This window comes from Pseudophryne corroboree, chromosome 11, assembly GCF_028390025.1.
Source record: "Pseudophryne corroboree isolate aPseCor3 chromosome 11, aPseCor3.hap2, whole genome shotgun sequence".
NCBI lineage: Eukaryota > Metazoa > Chordata > Amphibia > Anura > Myobatrachidae > Pseudophryne > Pseudophryne corroboree.
In genome coordinates, this window is record NC_086454.1 from 44003438 (window position 1) to 44030735 (window position 27298).

Genomic DNA, 27298 nt, shown 5'->3' on the forward strand with positions numbered 1-27298 from the left:
CCTACATCTCTACCATCCGTCACACTGCACCATGTGATATGAGAACACACTGTATCCTGTGTCTCTACCATTCGTCAGACTGCACCATGTGATCCGAGAACACACTGTATCCTGCGTCTCTACCATCCGTCACACTGCACCATGTGATATGAGAACACACTGTATCCTGTGTCTCACTCTCTACCATCCATCACACTGCACCATGTGATATGAGAACACACTGTATCCTGCGTCTCTACCATTCGTCACACTGCACCATGTGATATGAGAACACACTGTAACCTACATCTCTACCATCCGTCAAACTGCATCATGTGATATGAAAACACACTGTATCCTGCGTCTTTACCATTCGTCAGACTGCACCATGTGACATGAGAACACACTGTAACCAGAGTCTCTACCATCCGTCACAGCGAATCATGTGATATGAGAACACACTGTATCCTGCGTCTCAACCATCCGTCACACTGCACCATGTGATATGAGAACACACTGTATCCTGTGTCTCTACCATCCGTCACACTGCACCATGTGATATGGGAACACGCTGTATCCTGTGTCTCTACCATCCATCACACTGCACCATGTGATATGAGAACACACTGTATCCTGTGTCTCTACCATCCATCACACTGCACCATGTGATATGAGAACACACTGTATCCTGTGTCTCTACCATCCATCACACTGCACCATGTGATATGAGAACACACTGTATCCTGTGTCTCTACCATCCATCACACTGCACCATGTGATATGAGAACACACTGTATCCTGTGTCTCTACCATCCGTCACACTGCACCATGTGGTGGGTGTATTATGGTATGTTGGCTGTCGGGGTCCCGACGCACAGCAAATCCCGACCGCCGGCATACCAACAGCGTGGTGAGCGCAAATGAGCCCCATGCGGGCTCGCTGCGCTCGCCACGATGCGGGCACGGTGGCGCGCGTATCTATTCTCCCCCCAGGGAGGTCGTGGACCCCCAAGAGGGAGAAACTTTGTCGGTATGCCGGCTGTCGGGATTCCGGCGCTGGTATACTGGGCGCCGGGACCCCGAGAGCCGGCAAACTGAAGACCACCCCATGTGATATGGGAACACGCTGTATCCTGTGTCTCTACCATCCATCACACTGCACCATGTGCTGATTAGAGAACACACTGTAGCCTGCCTCTCCACAATGCGATACTTAGCTATCAAACTGTGATCTATGTCAGTTACAAAGCACCATGCAATAGAGATGCAGATAATAGTGTGTAGCCTCTGCTCCTACTGTACACTGCGATACTGAGACTGTAACCTATGTCTCTCATCCATCACTGTGAGGTGTGATCCGAGCAGAGATCACACACTGTAACCTGTGTCACACTGCGCCATGCAATATTTGCAGAGATGACCTCTCTATCATCCATCACACTGTGCCATGCGATCGCACACAGTAACCTGCGGCTCCATCATGCACCATACAATATGAGCAGAGATCACACCCTAACTTGCACCTCCTTACTCGCAGTTATTGCAGCTGCAGCAGAAAGCCAGGTCTATATACAGAATCACTGTTCCCAAACAGCTCACTGTCTGAAGGAGCGCTGAATAGAGAAAACACAAGACAGGTTTATGATGCAGGAGCCACAATGTACGGCTACATCTCAGTAAGAAGTGCAAGATGATAAATCCATTCTAAGAGACCAGCTAATATCGGACCCTTCAAAGGACAGTTAACCCCAAAATATCAGATGCTTTACTCAGTTGCACATGTGCCATAAACGCTGATCATATTATAAATGTTGTGGATGACATTTTGACAACCTCATGAACAAATCAAAGTTGTTCAAAGATTCGTGTTTTGGCCGTTTTGAAGGGTGTTTGATCTCGAATGGTACCGGGTGCATTTTACTGCAACTTTTTGAATCCTGATACGGTCATTCACTAAGCTGCCGACTTTTCACAATTCGTATTTTCCAATGTCGATGTGATTCGTAATGTCAGGCAGTGTTTTACGGGAGTGATGAGTAAAACACTGCCTGACAAAACACAAGGAATCCCGGACGGATCTGTGAGATCCGTGCAGGGCTTCATTGTGTACCTTAAAAAGGTGTTTAAAGTCTTTAAAATTCAGAAAAAAATTGCGTGGGGTCCCCCCTCCTAAGCACAACCAGCCTCGGGCTCTTTGAGCCGGTCCTGGTTGAAAAAATATGGGGGGGGGGGAATGACAGGGGTTCCCCCATATTTCATCAACCAGCACCGGGCTCTGCGCCTGGTCCTGGTTCCAAAAATACGGGGGACAAAAAGCGTAGGGGTCCCCCGTATTTTCAAAACCAGCACCGGGCTCCACTAGCCAGGTACATAATGTCACAGCTGGGGGACACTTTTATAGTGGTCCTTGCGGCCCTGGTATTACATACCCAACTAGTCACCCGTGGCCGGGGTACCCTGAAGGAGTGGGTACCCCTTAAATCAAGGGGTTCCCCCCTCCAGCCACCCAAGGGCCACGGGTGAAGCCCGAGGCTGTCCCCCCCATCCAAGGGCGGCAGATGGGGGGCTGATAGCCAAGTGTAAAAAATGTGAATATTGTTTTTAGTAGCAGTCTACAAGTCCCAGCAAGCCTCCCCCGCAAGCTGGTACTTGGAGAACCACAAGTACCAGCATGCGGTGGAAAACCTGGGCCGCTGGTACCTGTAGTGCTACTACTAAAAAAATACCTCCAAAAAAACAGGACACACACACCGTGAAAGTATAAGTTTATTACATACATGCACACCTCCATACATACATACATACTTACCTATGTTCCCACGAGGTTCTTCTCCATGTAGAATCCTTGGGGGACCTGTGAAAAAAATTATACTCACATAATCCAGTGTAGATTCTGTCCTTTGTATAATCCACGTACTTGGCAAAACAAAAAAACGGAAACCCGACCACGCACTGAAAGGGTCCCATGTTTACACATGGGACCCCTTTCCCCGACTGCCAGGACCCCCCCTGACTCCTGTCTAAGAGGGTCCCTTCAGCCAATCAGGGAGCGCCACGTCGTGGCACTCTCCTGATTGGCTGTGTGCTCCTGTAGTGTCTGTGAGGCAGCACACGGCAGAGATACAATGTAGTGCCTATGCGCTCCATTGTATCCAATGGTGGGAACTTTGCGGTCCTGGCAGTCGGGGAAAGGGGTCCCATGTGTAAATATGGGACCCCTTTCAGTGCGTGGTCGGGTTTCCGTTTTTTTGTTTTGCCAAGTACGTGGATTATACAAAGGACAGAATCTACACTGGATTATGTGAGTATAATTTTTTTCACAGGTACCCCAAGGATTCTTCAGGGAGAAGACGACCGAGCCTCGTGGGAACATAGGTAAGTATGTATGGAGGTGTGCATGTATGTAATAAACTTATACTTTCACGGTGTGTGTGTCCTGTTTTTTTGGGGGTATTTTTTTAGTAGTAGTACTACAGGTACCAGCGGCCCAGGTTTTCCACCACATGCTGGTACTTGTGGTTCTCCAAGTACCAGCTTGCGGGGGAGGCTTGCTGGGACTTGTAGTACTGCTACTAAAAACAATAATCACATTTTGTACACAAGGCTATCAGCCCCCCATCCGCCGCCCTTGGATGGGGGGGGGGGCGCAGCCTCGGGCTTCACCCCTGGCCCTTGGGTGGCTGGAGGGGGGGGACCCCTTGATTTAAGGGGTTCCCACTCCTCCAGGGTACCCCGGCCAGGGGTGACTAGTTGGGTATGTAATGCCAGGGCCGCAGGGACCACTATAAAAGTGTCCCCCGGCTGTGGCATTATGTACCTGGCTAGTGGAGCCCGGTGCTGGTTTTAAAAATACGGGGGACCCCTACGCTTTTTTTCCCCCCGTATTTTTGGAACCAGGACCAGGCGCAGAGCCCGGTGCTGGTTGATGAAATATGGGGGAACCCCTGTCATTCCCCCCCCCCCATATTTTTTCAACCAGGACCGGCTCAAAGAGCCCGAGGCTGGTTATGCTTAGGAGGGGGGACCCCACGCAATTTTTTTTTCTGTTTTTACACTAAACAGACCCTTTCCCATAGATAACCATGCACAGATCTCACTGATCCGTGCATAGTTATCCAAACTCGACTGGAAAAAGCAGGTCTATTTTTTTTGCTGCTTTTTTTAACGATTCGCAAAAAAATAGACGCGCACTTGAGCACTCAGAGACTAACGCCCAAATACGAATGAATAGGGAACATCCGTATTGTATGAAATAACAGCCGCGTTTGACCGATGGTCTATTCATTCGTATTTCAGAACTTTGCCAATCAAACCATTACAAATAGACCAGACACTGCCGAGTTTTCTGCTTAGTGAATTCCCGGATTGGGACTTAGAAAAAAAAACACAAATCGGCAAAACTCGGATTTTTAGTAAATATTGGCCCTAGTCTCTGAGGGATGTGAAACTGTGCATGCGGCTCTGATGTATGACTAAAGCGCTATTAGTAGTGAATTGGTGAGCTTTGTTGAATCCATTCTTTGCTTATGTTACAGACAATAGTTGCATTCATGTTCCCTGAGCACCGAGGGTATGTAGAGATGTATCCTAACACATCACTGCTGCAGTCGCACCAAACAGCCCCTCTCGGCACGCCATATCCTGTGAGACCCTGCTAGCATGTAGCAGCAGTAGCTTTTTCCAATACAAGTTCTGTTCTGCTCCGTATACAGACTCAGATGCACACAATATACAAGTGTCAGATATCACATTAATCAGCACAGTCTCCTGGTGCGTCCTAGTCACATTGTGTTGCGGCTAAGATACATTTTCAGCAAAAACCACTTCGCTAGCAGAGTTGCACTGGTGCCTCGTACGAGGAAGCATCTGTAGCAATAGTAATTTAAATGTATGGCATAATGAAGCACTGAACAGCATATGCGGTTTCTTTCTCAGAGTCTAAGCAACGTGTCTTCATTTCTATGGACGTCTGCATTCTTGTTAGCTACAGGTGTGTTCTCATTCACCCAGCGTTTTTGCGCCATATGACGTGAGATGATTGGCATGACTCAGACGCTCCGCCACGGGTAGTTGTGCCAGTACTTTCCTACTCTTTCCTGAATTATTGGCATTGTAGCAGCATACAAAGTCTCTCACAGATATGGAAGTATTGGAGGTCTACCTTCTTCATTTCCTTGAAGACAACCATGGTGGTCTTTATGTTCCATCTGAAACAAGACCCTGTGGTCCTGAATTTAGTTAGAGATAAGTCCCCAGAAGAAGAGGACTCTCTATATTCTCTGGAAGTGGTCAGGGCATTGAGAGTCTATGTCCACAGGATTCAGGACTTGCACCAGACAGATGATCTGTTGGTTCTTTTCAAAGTTCTCAAGAGACGTTGGGCGGCTTCCATACAGAAAAATGCCAGGTAGATTACTTTGACAATTTGCCAGGCTTACCCGGGCCTGATCATAAGAGAGCACTCTGCACCATATCAGTTGGAGCCCGCTGGTACGGAACAAGGACCCTGTTGTGTAGTTTTCTCAGTCCATTGTGGGCGACTGGCTGCCCTCCTCTCTTTATGCAGTTTGTTTGTATTCCAGCTCTTGTTTTCCTTAGAGAACTCTGTTTTTCTCATCTTCTTCTTGTTCTGTACTCCTGGCCTCTCCGATGGGGATTTCTTAGGCAAAGCTAAAGTTCCAGGGCAGTCACTAGGGGTATGGAGGGGTAGGAGCTTGCTCTCTTTGCTGGTAGATTTAAAATTCCCAAGCTCCCTGCAACAACACTCTATACCCCATGGTGTTCCAATGTCCCCTCACTGAACTACAAGAATCCCATTGTTTACTGAGGTCCATATTGTCAGCTGCCTATTAGCCTACCAGTCTTTGGAGTTTGGCAGGAAACTAGAGCTCCTGGACAAAACCCTCAGCAAAAGGGTGAGAAGATAAAAACGCCACATGGCAGTGACTCCATAGGAGTGCCGACAAGCACAGCGTTGCTTCTGGGCCGTACGGATACACTGCAGAATGTTACATTTAAGGTGAGCCTTAAACAGACTAATACTTTCAGGATGTTTCCCAGGCTGCTCCCAACCTCTGGGACGCTCTCCCAGAATCTATTAGACTCTCACCGGCCTTAAGATATGTGCTTAAAACGAATCTTTTCAATCTTACCACCCCCCAGTCACAGGACCCCACCAGTTCTGACAGATGGATGGAATTAGTAATAACTACTGGGTACTTACACCTCATCATCATATTCCTTTGGTGGTGAGACTGCTATGACCAGATCTATCCAGTCCTGGAGAAAGACACATTGTTTATATATAACGCCTAATATTCTATATACATAGGTATCAGTAGATAAGAAAGACACTTTGGGGGTATTCAATTGATGTCGGACATCTTCCGTCGGAAAGGATCTGACATTTCGGTATTCAATGAGCAATTTAGCCGTTCTTGATAATGTCAATCTGACTTTTTTTTTTAAAGTCGGTCTGACATTGTCGGAAACGGGGCTAAAACCTGTCGGGTTTGTCCGCGAATTCAACAAAACACGTGGATCCACGGCTAATCAGCCGATCCACGTGTTTTCCGTCAAGTCGGAAATTGCCGACCTGTCAGAAAAACAGTAGCCCGATTGAATAGGTAGGAACACAATCCGACCTAAAAAAGTGGGAAACTGCAGTCTCTCCTACAAGACGGCAGTTCCGACTTGAATTGAATACCCCCCTTTGTATCTAACAGGTAATAGTCTATATATTTAGTTAAGGGTGGATAAGAAAGCTGTCTCGGTGGGGACAGAACATACCCCTCCTGAATTCCAGGCTTTCGCCAGCGTCGATTGCGCTTCAGATAACGTCACATCAGTTAGAATCTTCCCATTCACAGCCAAAATCTCGTCCCCTCTCACAATCCCGCCTGAAACAGAAAATAAATGACTCTAGTGTAATGACTGGAAAGCGGTGGAATCATTGTGTAACATTGCTGTATAATGAACACATTGCTGTATAATGATTGTACAGTCAGTAACTGTACAATCAGGAAGAACCGTAACAGAACGAGCGTCATGTAGAGTTGGCAGAAAATGCGCCTAAAGGCCACCATACCTCTAGCCGCTGTGTCCCCCGATTCGTCAACTGAAACCGTGGATCATCAATCCGTCAGGGAATCTGGGAAATTCTACATGTTAAAAATTCCTAATTTGCCGATCCCGACTGTTGAATATTCCTGGTTCCCTGGAACCAGGCGTCGGGGGATCAGGAAATTGCGTCAATTTGTTGCAGATGTATGGGGGCCTTTAGTTATTCCCATACAACTCTCATAAGACAGACCATCTCTGTGTGTCCCCATAGCCACCTCCACGTCACTACCCAGTAATGCCCAATACATTTTTAAGAAATTTATTCATCTCAAACACCACTGTGACTCCACTGCATCCGACATCGCATCAGACTCAGAATCAAACCCAATAAGATAAGTAACATGTTCAGCACCAGACCGGGTGTGATAAATAGTTCCATCTCTAGCTGCTTCGTTGTGTTCACTCCCCTGCTCCCTGGTCTCATTCCTTACTGTCTGCAGTAAACGGTCACTAACTCTAGACTAACCTGGATAGGTAAAGATCACTTACAGGATAGACCTCTTTCTGGTGGCCTGTGGCGCATCAGCTGCCCCGGCGGTGCTACCACTCTGCCAAAGTGGGCAGGAGGACATCGCTGTGAGGGGCTTCTCTACAGAAATCTGCAGACAGTAGCTCCCAGATTATTTGCCAATACTAGTGTGCTGCGGTTTGACATTTTACGTAGACAACGTGTTGACCTTCAATATGTCAACATGGTTGTAACCTTAACGGTAAGTCACCCTACGGCTAAAGGAAATGTCGTCATTGTAGCATGGACATCTGTCAATGCTTACGAAGGATGACTGTTGGACAGGTGACTTAGCGACTGAATACTGTTTTTTATCATTTGTGGTTTTCTGGTATAAATAATGGACACATTTAACGCCCAAGAGAACAACTTTTTGCAGCCCGTGCGATCAACTAGACGCCGCCTATGGGGGGGGGGAAGTGTATTTTAGCATAGCAAGGCTGTGATCACTTGTGCAGCCCTACTATGCTAAAAAAATTTTGTTTAGAACAAGACCAGGGTATGAGTTACTTACCCTGTGCGATCAATCCAGCGTTGCAGGTCCTGGAATTGACGTCAGACATCCGCTCTCCAAACGCCTCGACGCACCTGCGTTTGGATCTCCACGCCCAGAAAACGGTGAGTTGACGCCCGGTTCCGCCTTCCTCCTGTCAATCTTCTTGCGGGCGCCGCTGTGACCGCTTTCTTCGTCAGCGGCGTCGCTGCCCGGCGACAGCCGGAACCGGGCAACGACGCGCCTGCGCAATGCAGCCACAGCGCATGCACAGTTCCGACCCGATCGCACGGCTGCGAAGAAGCGCAGCACGCGATCGGGTCGGAATGACCCCCTTAGATATAGTAACAGTTTGGTGTTAAATCCTTCTGTGACCGGAGAGACTAACCAGCCACACGTGTAATGGTGGCCATGGCACTGAAGGGGTTAACCCCTAGTGCCCGGCGCCATTATGGGGACAATGGGCGCTTGGCGCCAATTTTAAATGTATAGGGCGCTAGGCGCCAGGTGTTTAAAATGTTTACAAATGTAATATATATATATATTGTGCTATAAGGCACTACAGTGCCTGGGTATGTGGAGCCTGTGCAGGGCACAGGCGCAGTGTATATTTAAAGGGAAACACGTGTTTAAATGAAATGTATTTAAAGGAAATATGCAGTTACTATAGCTGTCTGAATAATCATCTCCTGTCAGTAGGAAGTGGCATGCTAATGGCCCTGTCCTAGCAGAGAGGTGTGAATGACAAAACCTTTTGATGTGTAAGTTCCTTAGAGAAAGATGCTAATCACGGGGTCTATGGGCTTGGAACCTGTTTCATGTACCTGATTTAATTGATATACGAACCCTGAATGGCAGATGCAGGAAGGAAGACTGTTTGTTTGTATTGTAGCCTTTCCTGTTGTAATCTCAAACACTGGGTTTGCCTGGAGATGTGAATGAGACAGAAACATTTGTATTTTGAAGCTATGTGATAAATTTATCAATAGTGAATGTTAATCTGATACCAAACGTTGTCTGGGTGACAGGAAGGAGGATATTGTTTTATTGCACTTATCTCCTTTTGAAATGTAATTTATTTATTGGTAGTTTGTAAAATATCCTGATTGGATAGAAAGGGCTCAGGGAGGACATGACCCCCTGTTGTACTGTGTGGAAAAATGACATAAAAAGGATGCCTGCGTGCCTCCAGAGTGTATTGTATTGTACCATCTTTATTCTGCTGGAACATCTTGCTGTATGCTGTTGCCCCTAGCAATAGGGAAGAGTCTTTTTTAAGGCTATTATTGAGCAAATAAACATCTCATCTGCCTCAAGAAGATTGCTTCATCTTGTGACCTACAGGGTTATGCCAAACATAGCCCCGTCCTACGGCTGTCCAGGGAAGCACCTAACGTCTCCAAGTTCCGCCTTCCGCCAGCTACCGGTAGAGGCCTAGCAAGTGGCTAGTGGGGATTCGTCAACACCACACAGGTGTGGTAAGGCAGTGCGTCGGCACATACAGAGCAGAACCGTGGTTCCAAACGCCACGGCAGGTTAGGAGTTTGGTGGTGGCAGCATAAACCCGCCCACAGCGCAGTGGGTGGAGTCAGTAACAGGCGGTTACTGACGGTAAGCGGGAATCCCCTATGTGGCCAGGTCCCGTGTGACCTGACCTTCCATTCTGTGCACAGGAGACGGGACGCAAAAGCGGTGAGTGCTTTCATACGGAACCGTCCTGTCACACCTTCTTCTTATCATCACCTTAGTACATCTGACAATATAACGCAGATGTGAAGCTAATGTTACACTCGCCCTAATAAAGCGGATAATATAACAGCTTTTACTGTATTTCGGGCCCGATTCAGGTTGGATCACAGTAAGCGATCCAACCGCAAAAATTACGAAAAGGATGTGGGACACATTTTCTGTGGGCGCCCGCAGAAAATGCGAAGCCTCTGCCTGCCAATCAGGCAGAGGAGTTAGCTGGGAGGGAGGGGGCGGCAATGATCCGTTTCCCAGGCGGAGGCGGAGCGTTGCAGGGGTGTGGCATCAAAACGGGGGCGTGGTGGCGTGATCGTGGGCATGATCGCGGCAGCTGCATGACATCACACACAGACGCCGGGATCAGAAAGATGGCGGCGGACCTCCTGCAGGCGCAGCCAAGCTGCACCGGCAGGAGGCAACCCTCATTTCTACGATCAAGCAGAAATTGCGATGCGATTGCAATTTTTGCTTGATCGAGGGGGGTGGGGGCGGCGGTCAGCATGCGTTCACAAGGATTGCAAATTCTGCTACTTAGCAGAATTTGCAATCCAACCTGAGTCAGACCCTTCATCCATACGGCAGTTGAAAAATTCAAATGAAAAGCAAACTGTATACATACATTATATAACAGGTGGCGACCCCCTATCAATTATGATACAATAAATTAAGTAACATACCGTGATTGTCAGCGGCTCCACCGTCGTATATAGCAGAGATCACGATTTTCCCAATGGGGGATTCTATGCCCCCTTCTACCACAAGATCCAGAGATCCCTCCTGTGACCAATAAGGAGAAGCACAGGACATTACTAATATATATATATATATATATATATATATATATATATATATATATATAATCAGATATCACATGAGCTGTCCACACTGCGTTTAACCCTCTGAGCTCCAGGATGCAGCGATTACAGCAGAGTGTCAGGAATACAGGACACCCGGCAGTAACAGAATGTTCTCCAGTGGAAGAGCAGATGCAGCAGTCATCCGATATTCGGAATATGTGCACATTCCCTGTTCTCATCACAGACAGTGTACTCCATGAACGCACCCTCTATACTGTGACATTCCTGTCTTGGACATCAGTATCTGCGTAACCCATTCAGGGGCCTATGTACTAAGACTTGGAGAATGATAAAGGAGAGAGATAAAGTACCAGTCAATCAGCTCCTAACTACCATGTTACAGGAAGTGTTTGAAAAGCGAGTTAGGAGCCGATTGGCTGTTACTTTATCTGTCTCCAAGGCTTAGTACATCTCCTACTGTGTTTAAAAAATGACCGTTACTGTAGGAGCTGAGTGGTTGGTAGTTTATCTCTCTCCATGGCTTACTATCTAGGTCCCTCAGTTATAATGTGAATAAACCAGAATCGTGTCCGACAAACATAGCTCCACCTGTACAGATGCAGCAGCCGACATTGCAGCATTCTGCTCACTTCATTCATCAATGACACTTTTCCCACTGGGGAAATTAGCAGCGGCAGAGACTGCACATAAGCTTACTCCACCTGTAGCGCCGTCTGTGTATATTATGCAGTGACAGCTTACCTTTTTTATTCTTAGTTGTCGTACATCCTTCCCTGCAATCTGCTGAGGTGCAAACTATAAGACAGAAACAATGCAAGTTACACCAAGTACAGCAATATACCTATGAGGAAAATATATAATATCTATAGTAATAGATGTGCTCAAACCTTTTCTTATTGGTGCTTTGACAAATACTATAATTCTATATTCCCCACAGCGTCATTCTCCGGGCAGGGACAGAGATATAGTTGACGAGTAAATGATAATGCAGGGTAAACTCAGTATACAGGCTCTGTCACCGTATGAGTACATCGCTCACCACTATGCAGCAAGTGTGCACTGCTCCCTTCTGTACAGGATGCTACTAAGTGCGCTGCTCCCTTCTGTACAGGATGCTACTAAGTGCGCTGCTCCCTTCTGTACAGGATGCTACTAAGTGCGCTGCTCCCTTCTGTACAGGATGCTACTAAGTGCGCTGCTCCCTTCTGTACAGGATGCTACTAAGTGCGCTGCTCCCTTCTGTACAGGATGCTACTAAGTGCGCTGCTCCCTTCTGTACAGGATGCTACTAAGTGCGCTGCTCCCTTCTGTACAGGATGCTACTAAGTGCGCTGCTCCCTTCTGTACAGGATGCTACTAAGTGCGCTGCTCCCTTCTGTACAGGATGCTACTAAGTGCGCTGCTCCCTTCTGTACAGGATGCTACTAAGTGCGCTGCTCCTTTCGGTACAGGATGCTACCACGTGCGCTCTGCTCCTTTCTGTACAGGATGCTACCAAGTGCGCGCTGCTCCCTTCTGTACAGGATGCTACCAAGTGCGCGCTGCTCCCTTCTGTACAGGATGCTACCAAGTGCGCGCTGCTCCCTTCTGTACAGGATGCTACCAAGTGTGCGCTGCTCCTTTCGGTACAGGATGCTACCACGTGCGCGATGCTCCCTTCTGTACAGGATGCAAACAAGTGCGCTGCTCCCTTCTGTACAGTATGCAAACAAGTGCGCTGCTCCCCTCTGTACAGGATGCAAACAAGTGCGCGCTGCTCCCTTCTGTACAGGATGCTACCAAGTGCGCTGCTCCCTTCTGTACAGGATGCTACCAAGTGCGCGCTGCTCCATTCTGTACAGGATGCAAACAAGTGCGCGCTGCTCCTTCTGTACATGATGCAAACAAGTGCGCGCTGCTCCTTCTGTACATGATGCAAACAAGTGCGCGCTGCTCCTTCTGTACATGATGCAAACAAGTGCGCGCTGCTCCTTCTGTACATGATGCTTCCAAGTGCGCTGCTCCCTTCTGTACAGGATGCTACCAAGTGCGCGCTGCTCCTTTCTGTACAGGATGCTACAAAGTGCGCTGCTCTCTTCTGTTCAGGATGCTACCAAGTGCGCTGCTCCTTTCTGTACAGGATTCTACCAAGTGCGCTGCTCCTTTCTGTACAGGATGCTACCAAGTGCGCGCTGCTCCTTTCTGTACAGGATGCTACCAAGTGTGCGCTGCTCCCTTCTGTACAGGATGCTACCAAGTACGCGCTGCTCCTTCTGTACAGGATGCTACCAAGTGTGCGCTGCTCCTTTCTGTACAGGATGCTACCAAGTGCGCGCTGCTCCTTTCTGTACAGGATGTTACCAAGTGCACGGTGCTCCTTTCTGTTCAGGATGCTACCAAGTGCGCTGCTCTTTTCTGTTCAGGATGCTACCAAGTGCGCGCTGCTCCTTTCTGTACAGGATGCTACCAAGTGCGCTGCTCTTTTCTGTTCAGGATGCTACCAAGTGCGCTGCTCCTTTCTGTACAGGATGCTACCAAGTGCGTGCTGCTCCCTTCTGTACAGGATGCTACTAAGTGCATGCTGTTCCCTTCTGTACAGGATGCTACCAAGTGCGCGCTGCTCCTTTCTGTACAAGATACTACGAAGTGTGCGCTGCTCCTTTCTGTACAGGATGCTACCAAGTGCGCGCTGTTCCCTTCTGTACAGAATGCTACCAAGAGCGTGCTTCTCCCTTCTTTACCGCAGGGCCGCCATCAGGGGGGTGCTGGGGGCACAGCTGTCCCGGACCCAGCCTCTCTGACAGAGAGAGGAGGGCCCGGGATGCTCATGCAGCCATCTACCCGCCCGTCACCGTCCCGCGGTCGTCCGCGCTGTTCTCCGACCCTCCAGCAGCTCTGTATTGAAAACTTCCCTCCCAAAATGGCTGACACCACAGAGGAAACAGTTATTCAAAATACTAGAGGAGCCCTCTAATATCTTGAAGAACTGTCTTCTCTGTGGCGGTTGACATTTTGGGAGGGATATTTTCAATACAGCTGCAGGAGGACGGAGGAGAGCAGCAGAACAGCGGGGATGGAGGCGGTCAGCATCCCGAGCCCTACAGACAGCGCACATGTATGTATGCATGCATGTGTGTGTGTATATAATACACACACACGTGTTAACTGGTGCTATTCTACAGTGGGGGGGGGGGGCCCTGCCTATTTTGTCAGTCCCGGGCCCCACAATTTTTGATGGCAGCCCTGCTCTACCGGATGCTACCAAGTGCGCGCTGCTCCCTTCTGTACCGGATGCTACCAAGTGCGCGCTGCTCCCTTCTGTACAGGATGCTACCAAGTGCGCGCTGCTCCCTTCTGTACAGGATGCTACCAAGTGCGCTGCTCCTTTCTGTACAGGATGCAAACAAGTGCGCGCTGCTCCTTCTGTACAGGATGCAAACAAGTGCGCTGCTCCCTTCTGTACAGGATGCTACCACGTGCGCGCTGCTCCCTTCTGTACAGGATACTACCAAGTGCGCTGCTTCCTTCTGTACAGGATGCAAACAAGTGCGCTGCTCCCTTCTGTACAGGATGCTACCAAGTGCGCTGCTCCCTTCTGTACAGGATGCTACCACGTGCGCTGCTCCCTTCTGTATAGGATGCTACCAAGTGCGCTGCTCCCTTCTGTACAGGATGCTACCAAGTACGCTGCTCCCTTCTGTACAGGATACTACCAAGTGCGCTGCTTCCTTCTGTACAGGATGCTACCAAGTGCGCTGCTCCCTTCTGTATAGGATGCTACCAAGTGCGCTGCTCCCTTCTGTACAGGATGCTACCAAGTACGCTGCTCCCTTCTGTACAGGATGCTACCAAGTACGCTGCTCCTTTCTGTACAAGATACTACCAAGTGTGGGCTGCTCCTTTCTGTACAGGGTGCTACCAAGTGTGTGCTGCTGTCTTCTATACAGGATACTACCATGTGTGCGCTGCTCCTTTCTGTACAGGATACTACCAAGTGCGCTGCTCCCTTCTGTATAGGATGCTACCAAGTGCGCTGCTTCCTTCTGCACAGGATGCTACCAAGTGCGCGCTGCTCCTTTCTGTACAGGATGCTACCAATTGCGGGCTGCTCCTTTCTGTACAGGGTGCTACCAAGTGTGTGCTGCTGTCTTCTGTACAAGATACTACCATGTGTGCGCTGCTCCTTTCTGTACAGGGTGCTACCAAGTGTGTGCTGCTGTCTTCTGTACAGGATACTACCATGTGTGCGCTACTCCTTTCTGTACAGGATGCTACCAAGTGCGCTGCTTCCTTCCGTTCAGGACGCTACCAAGTGTGTTGCACTGTTCTGTACAGCAGACGGGTGACTGCGCTTGGACAGGAAAATGCAAAACGCAGTATCCACTACCTCAAGCTGGTAGGTAAGTGCGCCACTCTCTTCTATACATGGGTGCTTACAAGTGTACATTGCTCTATTCGGTACATCAAGTCGAGAGAATAGTGGGTGTTGCTCTCTTCTCTAGAGGGAGAAGACAAGTAAGTGCGCATTGTACTCTTCTGTACAGTAAGTTGATAGGTAAGTGCATGTCAATATCCACTTTACAGTAAGCAAAGGGTGAGTGTGCATTGTTCTGCAGCGCAATTCGATAGGTGTGTGTCGCACTGTTCTGTACAGCAGACGGGTGACTGGCAATTGCACTGTACCGCAAGTAGACGGGTGACTGCGCTCTGTTCTGTACAGCAATCTGACGGGTGACAGTACTCTGCTCTGTACAGCAAGCAACCAGGTGACTGCGCTCTGTTCTGTACAGTAAGCAGACGCGTGAGTACGCTCTGCTCAGCAAGCAGACAAGTGACTGGGCTTTGCTCTGTTCAGCAAGCAGACAGTACAGTAACACTGACATAGGGGACTTATGACCGGAGCTGCACTATGCGTTAACCTGCTGCCATAATCTATGTTGCACAATGCAGGAGGAGTTGCAATATATTTGCATCTATTTCTCACTTACCATCGTGTATGGGTCAAAGTCTTCCACATATTTCTGGAAACCCTCAATGAAGAAAAAAAACAAAATTACAGAGGAAACACTTCATCAATTACCATACAATGAGAAGGAGGGAGAGGGAGTCTCTTCCTGACAGCCAGAAACCCCTAAATGTGACTATTATACTGTAATTACTGTACTGCAAACCATATCTGTGACAAAACAATCCACTCAGTGATACACTGTCAGAATAAGAAACATTACTGAGCATATAATAAGGCTATTATAAGTCATCTTCGATTTGTGTTCTGTTCCCCTTATAGAGTCACAACATAAAGGGAATAATCTGTCAGGCTCGTTACGCCAAATGTAACTGCCAGGCATCAAAGCTGATCCCAGAGCTTACGTCTAATGTGACTGTCATATACATTCACTTTCAACAAGTTTCTATTCAGTTCTTTTTCATTGTGAGGGATTCACAGTAATTATCTCTAATTAAATGACAATGTATTCTCGGCAGCTGTGTAGATAGTGTCGGGATTCACAGAATATTAATTGTCACAAAATGTTCTGCATGTAACGTACTCTATACCCACAGAGTGACTAAAATCAATGTAATGTAAAACTATTTTAGGAAAATGAAAAATTATTGTCTGTGGGCCTGACGGAGAATTTAACGCAGGGCTGCACCAATTCCTCCCAAATTGTGTGCGCACAAAAAAATATATGTGTACAGTCACCCGCAGACATCTTTGCGGCCAGACAGAAGTCCTCTTTGTACGCATATAACTGTAATCATTCCCACGTCAGCCTATACTTTGTGACAAAGATATGCCTGGAAACGTGTTATTCTGCCTCCGCCCAACTCCGCATAACCTGCACGTATCACTCAGCTTTATCTATGTGACAGCACCTCATTTCAACAGAGGTAAGCAAACTTAGGGGGTAATTTAGATCTGATACTGCTGTGCGTTTTCACTGCTGTGCGCATGCACCGCAATGCGCACACGTATCGGACAGCAATGGGCATCGCCGCTCAGCAACAGGATGGTGTGAAAAATCCAATCGCACGGGCGTTCGCAAGGAGATTGACAGGAAGAGGCCGTTTGGGGGTGACAACTGAGAGTTTACTGGGAGTGTCTGGAAAACCGCGGGCATTCCCAAACGTTTTCAGGGAGGGTGTCTGACGTCAGCTCCGGCCCCGATCAGCTTGTTCTCATTGCACTGTAGGAGTAAGTCCTGAGCTGTGCACACACTGCACACAGTGGATTTTCTCAGCTCGGCGTACACATAGGATCACACACTTGCACAGCGAATTTACACTCCCCCTGGGGGCGGCGACTATCTGATCGCAGGCAGCAAAATTAGCAGCCCAGCGATCAGATCTGAATTACCCCCTTAGTCGCAAGTGGACATGCAACTAAAATGCATACTGCATGGCATCGCCCCAATACTTGTGCACGCTTGGTTCCAGATCATGCGCCAAATGCGCAAACAAGCAACATTTGTTCCGCAATGGGCATTAATTCAACCCTGCAATAGCCCGCTAGTGTCCACATGGCACTGCCATAACTACAAGTGTCATCTACTTGATCAATAACTATCCAGGAAGAGCGGAGCCCAGTCATGTGCACGTCAGACACGCGACGCAGGTCCGAGGTGAAAGTTACTTGTCTCTTGTTAGATCTGAAGGAGGAATTGTACACCACCATCCGCTTCAGCATCTCCGGCGGCTGCAGAATGAGAATACCAGGGGACAGCGTTTAGAAGACTGACACCAACACTGTCATCATGAAATGTGCGCAAAACATATGTAGAACACACTGTAGAGAACCCAATATAAAGCTAGATTACAATCGCTGTACATAAGAATGTCCCTTTCTAGAGGGAGTGCTGCTGCTTTTCCTGTTTACGGAGAACACTAATATGTTCCTGACAGCCATGATGAGAAATTAAATGTAACATTAATATATCGCTATTGAAATTGTTTATATAAAATATAATGGGTACATTTACAAAGCAGTGCTATTCAAAACCACCGCTGAGGGGCAATAATACCGAGTATAAAACCCAGGTGCAGTTTTTTCTTAATATTGTTTACCCTTTAATCCAGTGGCCAAAATTGCCAAGGACACAGCAGCTTTCAACAGCACCGCTTGGTAAGTGTACCCACACACATTGGGGGTCATTCCGAGTTGTTCGCTCGGTAATTTTCTTCGCATCGCAGCGTTTTTCCGCTAACTGCGCATGCGCAATGTTCGCACTGCGACTGCGCCAAGTAAATTTGCTATGCAGTTTGGTATTTTACTCACGGCATTACAAGGTTTTTTCTTCGTTCTGGTGATCGTAATGTGATTGACAGGAAGTGTGTGTTTCTTGGCGGAAACTGGCCGTTTTATGGGTGTGTGTATAAAAACGCTACCGTTTCTGGGAAAAACGCGGGAGTGGCTGGAGAAACGGGGGAGTGTCTGGGCGAACGCTGGGTGTGTTTGTGACGTCAAACCAGGAACGAAACTGACTGAACTGATCGCAGTGGCAGAGTAAGTCTCGAGCTACTCAGAAACTGCACAGAGTAGTCTTTTCGTAATTTTGCGAATATTTAGTTCGCAATTTTGCTAAGCTAAGATTCACTCCCAGTAGGCGGCGGCTTAGCGTGTGCAATGCTGCTAAAAGCAGCTTGCGAGCGAACAACTCGGAATGACCCCCATTATGGGATCATCAGTTACATACTGTGAGGCCTGTACCTGGATCACGGGATGTACTAAGCAGGAGGAGATACAGAAGGGAGGTGAGGTGGCAAACACTTCCATGTGATTACCCTCTGTGATACAGGCAATAAATATACAGTACTATAACCCCAGAGACCTAACAGGCTCCAGTCTCAGTTGTAGCCACAAAAATGTATTTGGAAAACCAGTGAAATACTGTGAACATGTGGTTCCATGGGGAACAGGTGCAGGGCGATGGAGCATTCGATATACAGATGGGTCCACGGTTATCTTGACTAATTTTCTGCGCCTAGTTACAACATGACTTATTAGCATAAACACTTCATCTATTGTTCAATACATACAATACAGCAGGGGATTAAGTCCGACTGGCCAGTCTCAATTAATCCTATTAAAGGTCAAGATAAATGTGGACCCATCTGTACAGTGGCTCATACACCACTTCCATAGGGAACAGGTGCAGGGCGATGGAGCATTCAATATACAGTGGCTCATACACCACTTCCATAGGGAACAGGTGCAGGGCGATGGAGCATTCAATATACAGTGGCTCATACACCACTTCCATAGGGAACAGGTGCAGGGCGATGGAGCATTCAATATACAGTGGCTCATACACCACTTCCATAGGGAACAGGTGCAGGGCGATGGAGCATTCAATATACAGTGGCTCATACACCACTTCCATTGGGAACATGTGCAGGGCGATGGAGCATTAGATACTGTATATAGTGGCTCATACGCCGATTCCATAGGGTAAGAGGTTCATGGTGATGGAGCATTAGATACTGTATGTAGTGGCTCATACGCCGCTTCCATAGAGGACAGGTGCAGGACTATGGAGCATTCGATATATAATAGCTGATACGCTGCTTCCATAGGGAACACGTGCAGGGAGATGGAGCATTCGATATATATTCGATACAGGAGCAGGGTGATGGAGCATTACATATAGAGTGGCTCATACGCCGCTTCCATAGGGAACAGGAGCAGGGTGATGGAGCATTACATATAGAGTGGCTCATACGCCGCTTCCATAGGGAACAGGAGCAGGGTGATGGAGCATTACATATAGAGTGGCTCATACGCCGCTTCCATAGGGAATAGGCGCAGGGTAATGGAGCATTAGTAATATATCGGCTCATACGCCGCTTCCATAGGGAATAGGCGCAGGGTGATGGAGCATTACATATAGAGTGGCTCATACACAGCTTCTATAGGGAATAGGCGCAGGGTGATGGAGCATTACATATAGAGTGGCTCATACACAGCTTCTATAGGGAATAGGCGCAGGGTGATGGAGCATTACATATAGAGTGGCTCATACACAGCTTCTATAGGGAATAGGCGCAGGGTGATGGAGCATTAGTAATATATCGGCTCATACGCCGCTTCCATAGGGAATAGGCGCAGGGCGATGGAGCATTAGTTATATATCGGCTCATACACAGCTTCCATAGGGAATAGGCGCAGGGCAATAGAGTATTACATATATAACAACGCCAGACACTAGATCTAACCTCAGAGAAACCGGTAACCGGGGAGAGGCGCGGACTAAACAGGCCTCATGGACACTTACAAGGGGATTCGCACAGCATTGAGCCGTTATTCTGAGGTCTTGTTAAACCAGTGTAATATGGAACACAGCTTCCCACACAGCCATATAATAATAGCATCACTCCCTCCAGCTCCCGTATGGATCTTACCAGAGGATCCGGTTTCACTGCTGGTCTCAGGATAAAGTTGGAGTCCAGAGGCAGCATGACGGGCTTGGAAGGGATGGGCACAGTCGGGCGGCGCTGAGTGGGTGGACTCGGTGCAAACTGCTACATTTTAAACAGCGGTGTTGGCAAATGGAAAATTATATGAAACTGTAACACCACACAATGGTAATGGGCTACATGCAGGCATATTACTGGGCAGAGAGAGGCATTACACACCGCACAATGGTAATGGGCTACATGCGGGCATATTACTGGGCAGAGAGAGGCATTACACACCACACAATGGTAATGGGCTACATGCGGGCATATTACTGGGCAGAGAGAGGCATTACACACCACACAATGGTAATGGGCTACATGCGGGCATATTACTGGGCACAGAGAGGCATCACACACCACACAATGGTAATGGGCTACATGCGGGCATATAACTGGGAACAGAGAGGCACTACACACCACACAATGGTAATGGGCTACATGCAGGCATATTACTGGGCAGAGAGAGGCATTACACACCACACAATGGTAATGGGCTACATGCAGGCATATTACTGGGCAGAGAGAGGCATTACACACCGCACAATGGTAATGGGCTACATGCGGGCATATTACTGGGCAGAGAGAGGCATTACACACCACACAATGGTAATGGGCTACATGCGGGCATATTACTGGGCAGAGAGAGGCATTACACACCACACAATGGTAATGGGCTACATGCGGGCATATTACTGGGCACAGAGAGGCATCACACACCACACAATGGTAATGGGCTACATGCGGGCATATAACTGGGAACAGAGAGGCATCACACACCACACAATGGTAATGGGCTACATGCAGGCATATTACTGGGCAGAGAGAGGCATTACACACCACACAATGGTAATGGGCTACATGCAGGCATATTACTGGGCAGAGAGAGGCATTACACACCGCACAATGGTAATGGGCTACATGCGGGCATATTACTGGGCAGAGAGAGGCATTACACACCACACAATGGTAATGGGCTACATGCGGGCATATTACTGGGCAGAGAGAGGCATTACACACCACACAATGGTAATGGGCTACATGCGGGCATATTACTGGGCACAGAGAGGCATCACACACCACACAATGGTAATGGGCTACATGCGGGCATATAACTGGGAACAGAGAGGCATTACACACCACACAATGGTAATGGGCTACATGCGGGCATATAACTGGGAACAGAGAGGCATCACACACCACACAATGGTAATGGGCTACATGCGGGCATATTACTGGGCACAGAGAGGCTTTACACACCATACAATGGTAATGGGCTACATGTGGGCATATTACTGGGCACAGAGAGCATTACACACCACACAATGGTAATGGGCTACATGCGGGCATATTACTGGGCACAGAGAGGCATTACACACCACACAATGGTAATGGGATATATGTGGGCAAATTACTGGGCACAGAGAGCAACCACACGATGGTAATGGGCTACATGTGGGCATATTACTGGGCACAGAGAGGCATTACACACCACACAATGGTAATGGGCTACATGCGGGCAAATTACTGGGCACAGAGAGCAACTACACACCACACGATGGTAATGGGCTACATGCGGGTATATTACTGGGCAGAGAGAGGCATTACACACCACACAATGGTAATGGGCTACATGCGGGCATATTACTGGGCACAGAGAGCAACTACACACCACACAATGGTAATGGGCTACATGTGGGTATATTACTGGGCACAGAGAGGCATTACACACAACACTATGGTAATGGGCTACATGTGGGTATATTACTGGGCACAGAGAGGCATTACACACCACACAATGGTAATGGGATATATGCGGGCAAATTACTGGGCACAGAGCAACCACACGATGGTAATGGGCTACATGTGGGCGTATTACTGGGCACAGAGAGGCATTACATACCACACAATGGTAATGGGCTACATGCGGGTATATTACTGGGCACAGAGAGGCATTACACACCACACAATGGTAATGGGCTACATGCAGGCAAATTACTGGGCACAGAGAGCAACCACACAATGGTAATGGGCTACATGTGGGCATGTTACTGGGCACAGAGAGCAACCACACGATGGTAATGGGCTACATGTGGGCATGTTACTGGGCACAAAGAGCAACTACACACCACACAATGGTAATGGGATACAGGCGCGCATGTTACTGGGCACGGAACGACATGAAGCTGCACAACACACAGGCTGGTGCAGGCACGTTACTGGGCACAGAGTGGTTAGTAGCAGAATACCACTGGCTGGTAATGGGCTACATGTGGGCATGTGACTGGGCATAGACTGACATGTAGCAGACCACCCTATACTGGTAATGGGCTACATGTGGGCATGTGACTGGGCATAGACTGACATGTAGCAGACCACCCTATGCTGGTAATGGGCTACATGTGGGCATGTGACTGGGCATAGACTGACATGTAGCAGACCACCCTATACTGGTAATGGGCTACATGTGGGCATGTGACTGGGCATAGACTGACATGTAGCAGACCACCCTATACTGGTAATGGGCTACATGTGGGCATGTGACCGGGCATAGACTGACATGTAGCAGACCACCCTATACTGGTAATGGGCTACATGTGGGCATGTGACTGGGCATAGACTGACATGTAGCAGACCACCCTATACTGGTAATGGGCTACATGTGGGCATGTGACTGGGCATAGACTGACATGTAGCAGACCACCCTATACTGGTAATGGGCTACATGTGGGCATGTGACTGGGCATAGACTGACATGTAGCAGACCACCCTATACCGGTAATGGGCTACATGTGGGCATGTGACTGGGCATAGACTGACATGTAGCAGACCACCCTATACTGGTAATGGGCTACATGTGGGCATGTGACTGGGCATAGACTGACATGTAGCAGACCACCCTATACTGGTAATGGGCTACATGTGGGCATGTGACTGGGCATAGACTGACATGTAGCAGACCACCCTATACTGGTAATGGGCTACATGTGGGCATGTGACTGGGCATAGACTGACATGTAGCAGACCACCCTATACCGGTAATGGGCTACATGTGGGCATGTGACTGGGCACAGAGTGGCATGTAGCAGACCACCCTATACTGGTAATGGGCTACATGTGGGCATGTGACCGGGCATAGACTGACATGTAGCAGACCACCCTATACTGGTAATGGGCTACATGTGGGCATGTGACTGGGCACAGAGTGGCATGCAGTAGACCATTACACTGCGCTCTGCTGGTGAGTAGCACCAGGGCCTGACGCTGGACTCCTGTATGACTGACAAGTCTATGTACAGACCAGTCTGGGAGAGCTACTTACCTGCAATGCTCCCTGCATGACAGGTCAGTCATACAGGCTTCCTACTAGCTCAGCGTGAGAAGCAATATGGCATCTCTGCGCTGCAGGAATGCATCTGTGTATCTTACACGTCATCTAAAACCACATGTTTAATACTTGAGATGACATCACTTAATAAAAGAAAAGAAGAGATCATGCAGTAAAAACAGAACTCTACCAGTTATTAACATCATTTATCAAGTAAAAGACTCTGCAGTTTCCAGTTTAGAAGTCAGTGTAATGGTTGTATAAATAATATAACATGTGCTTACTGCTGCGACTACATGCACAATTCTGCCTAATGCCCCATTTCGCTCGCTGGCAGCAGAATATTGGGCACCTGGTTTAGACTTTTGTGATCAATGTGGCGAGAAAAAGCAAATTGTATGTATTTGTCACTGTCCACAGGAACACTGGAGAGCTGTATTCCTGCTGTGTAAGGTAACAGAACCACAAACCACACTCACTGCAAATCACTGCACCCCAGGAGACCAAGCCCGGGCCTCTCACATACCAGCGGATTGCTGGACGTCGATGAGATCTTACTGAGATTTGACGTGTTCCTGACAACCTGTGGAAAATGGCATTTATACAATTACAAGTACACGGAATTCAGGGGTGGACGCAGTGCCAATGTCGGACGTAGTGGAGCGATTTTCCCTTACTGCACATGTATATAAGTCGCATTGTGTCCATGCAGCGTTGCAGTTCTACATTCCGGCGCACGCAGGGAGAAGTACTGAAGGTCTAATGGGCGGAGACGGTCTTAGCACATGCACGGAGATGTTCCATCTTATGGGCGAAAGTTGTTTCGTATATAGGCCTAATTCAGACCTGATCATAATTCAGACCTGATCATAATTCAGACCTGATCGTAGCAGCAAATTTGTTAGAAGTTGGGCAAAACCATGTTCACTGCAGTGGGGGCAGATGTAACATGTGCAGAGAGAGTTAGACTTGGGTGGGTTATTTTGTTTCTGTGCAGGGTAAATACTGGCTGCTTTATTTTTACACTGCAATTTAGATTTCAGTTTGAACAACCCCCACCCAAATCTAACTCTCTCTGCACATGTTACATCTGCCCCCCCTGCAGTGCACATGGTTTTTCCCGCCTACTAACAAATTTGCTGCTACGATCAGGTCTGAATTAGGCCCAATGGGGCAGATGTATTAACCTGGAGAAGGCATAAGGAAGTGATAAACCAGTGATATGTGCAAGGTGATAAAGGCACCACCCAATCAGCTCCAATATGTAAATTAACAGTTATGAGCTGACTGGCTGGTGCGTTTATCACCTTGCGCTTATCACTGGTTTATCACTTCCTTATGCCTTCTCCAGGTTAATACATCTGTCCCATTGTAAGCACCTCCCTGGCCACACTGCAGCCCAGCACTCGGCAACGTGTGCTGGGCTGGGAAGAAAAGCTGCAGCTGCTGCTGCCAGGTAAGGGAGGGGAGGACCTGGGCCCCACCTGGACCCCTCCATCAGACCTTGGCTCCGGTAATTAGTACCCTCCCCCCCCCCTTCTCGCCGTCACTGGTTATGGCTGCTATAGGGCTCGTGCAAGATGATGGCGACCAAGGGTGGCGTATAAGGACCAATCAGTATTACAGCGCGGATGGACGCAGAAAGTGGCTGTCTCAGTCCTTGCATATGAAGACGCACGGATGTACACAAGGGAAGGACTTTGCATAAAGTCACAGATAGGTGACTTCATTTAGACGCAGCTACAGGCGCTTGAGTATATTTTTGTGGAACAGCGATAAAAATAGCTATTAAATAAAATGTCTCCATAACAGATAACATTACACATGATGAAAGCTCCTCACAAGCTCAACGCATTTAATGCTACGATGATTAGGGGATAAAGCAGCTAAACACAGACACTTCTACAGCTGTAACTGTATTCAGGGGAAACCAGAGCCCTTTACATACACAGGCAAGATTGCTGTGTGCACGCAGCAGCGTATGAGGGTCAGCTACTGGTGACGACGCTTTATAGGGTAATATAGGTCAGCCCCAGTGTTTATATCTCCGCCTGTGTGGTTTATACCTCCTGGGAATCAGACATTACGCTATAAGTACGTTTGTGACTCCAGCACGTCGCAGGATGAATCTCTGCCATAAATCATCCAGGAAAATATTCATAGAATAGAAGCGGATCTGGAAGGATGTTTCCATTTTAGTTAAATGGCTGCACCTGTTCCTACAGCTACGGCAATAACTAATGTTTGAACAGATTTTTATTATTCGTCTCAGTTGTTATAAGCCAGTAAGTGTGTCTGTCCCTGTGCTGGAATATATCTCCTGGTTGTAGAAATCACAGTAACCATAGGATGATATGAAAGGTCACAATATAATCCGCTGCTTGCACTGCTTAACGCACACTAGCCGGGCATTCCGACTGGGAAGTGCGCTCATCCTTACACACTTAAAGATCTAACTGAACGATATGAACGTTCTCGTTCATTAATGAACGAGAACTCGTTCATATCTTTCAGTGTGGAGGCACCAGCGATGAACGATGCGCGGCCCCGCACTCGTTCATCGTTGGTTCTGGGTCGCTTATACATGCAACAGCATGGATTTACTGGTGGGAGATCATGCCAAACAAATCTTATTGACTTTTTTGACTCTGTGATGAAAATAATAGATCAAGGGGGAGCTGTAGATGTAGCATATCTAGACTTTAGTAAAGCATTTGACACTGTCCCACATCGCAGACTGCTAAATAAACTTGAAAGCCTGGGGGTGGATTATAAATCAGTTAAATGGATATGAACCTGGTTGCAGGACAGGAAACAAACAGTCGTAGTTAATGGAGTGCAATCTATGGAGGGAAATGTTACCAGTGGAGTACCCCAGGGATCTGCCAGTTCTCTTTAATATCTTTGTTGGTGACATTGCAGATGGTATTGAAGGGAAGATATGCCTTTTTGCAGATGATACAAAGATATGCAACAGGTTAGACACACCGGGAGGGGTCAAACAAATGATTAATGACCTAGGTAGGCTTGAGAAATGGTCAAGAACGTGGCAACTACAGTTTAATGCTAAAAAATAAGAATTTACTTACCGATAATTCTATTTCTCGTAGTCCGTAGTGGATGCTGGGGACTCCGTCAGGACCATGGGGTTTAGCGGCTCCGCAGGAGACAGGGCACAATAATAAAAGCTTTAGGATCAGGTGGTGTGCACTGGCTCCTCCCCCTATGACCCTCCTCCAAGCCTCAGTTAGGATACTGTGCCCGGACGAGCGTGCATAATAAGGAAGGATATTGAATCCCGGGTAAGACTCATACCAGCCACACCAATCACACCGTACAACCTGTGATCTGAACCCAGTTAACAGTATGATAACAACGAAGGAGCCTCTGAAAAGATGGCTCACAACAAGAATAACCCGATTTTTGTAACAATAACTATGTACAAGTATTGCAGACAATCCGCACTTGGGATGGGCGCCCAGCATCCACTACGGACTACGAGAAATAGAATTATCGGTAAGTAAATTCTTATTTTCTCTAACGTCCTAAGTGGATGCTGGGGACTCCGTCAGGACCATGGGGATTATACCAAAGCTCCCAAACGGGCGGGAGAGTGCGGATGACTCTGCAGCACCGAATGAGAGAACTCCAGGTCCTCCTCAGTCAGGGTGTGCCCCTGACCAAGTAGCAGCTCGGCAAACTTGTAAAGCCGAGACCCCTCGGGCAGCCGCCCAAGATGAGCCCACTTCCTTGTGGAATGGGCTTTTACTGATTTTGGCTGTGGCAAGCCTGCCACAGAATGTGCAAGCTGAATTGTACTACAAATCCAGCGAGCAATCGTCTGCTTAGAAGCAGGAACACCCATCTTGTTG

General features: G+C 48.0%; 1 protein-coding gene across 8 annotated transcripts in view; it reads right to left on the minus strand.

Moving 5' to 3' along the window:
- Positions 1-1509: 1509 nt before the first annotated feature.
- Positions 1510-27298, minus strand: part of USH1C (USH1 protein network component harmonin) — a 193797-nt gene continuing 168008 nt past the window's right edge. For 2 of the 8 annotated variants that reach the window (XM_063944096.1, XM_063944095.1), the window contains exons 19-27: positions 23953-24009; positions 20045-20164; positions 17280-17342; positions 15634-15675; positions 11408-11461; positions 10526-10625; positions 6769-6878; positions 6203-6258; positions 1510-1592 (exon numbers count right to left, since the gene is read on the minus strand). In XM_063944096.1, the coding sequence (XP_063800166.1) occupies positions 1517-1592; positions 6203-6258; positions 6769-6878; positions 10526-10625; positions 11408-11461; positions 15634-15675; positions 17280-17342; positions 20045-20164; positions 23953-24009 (678 nt within the window). In that variant the 3' untranslated portion in view covers positions 1510-1516. Of the gene's footprint in view, positions 1593-6202; positions 6259-6768; positions 6879-10525; positions 10626-11407; positions 11462-15633; positions 15676-17279; positions 17343-20044; positions 20165-23905; positions 24010-27298 lie in introns of those variants that run through there. The other 6 variants (XM_063944099.1, XM_063944102.1, XM_063944097.1 and 3 more) reach the window with 5 other exon arrangements.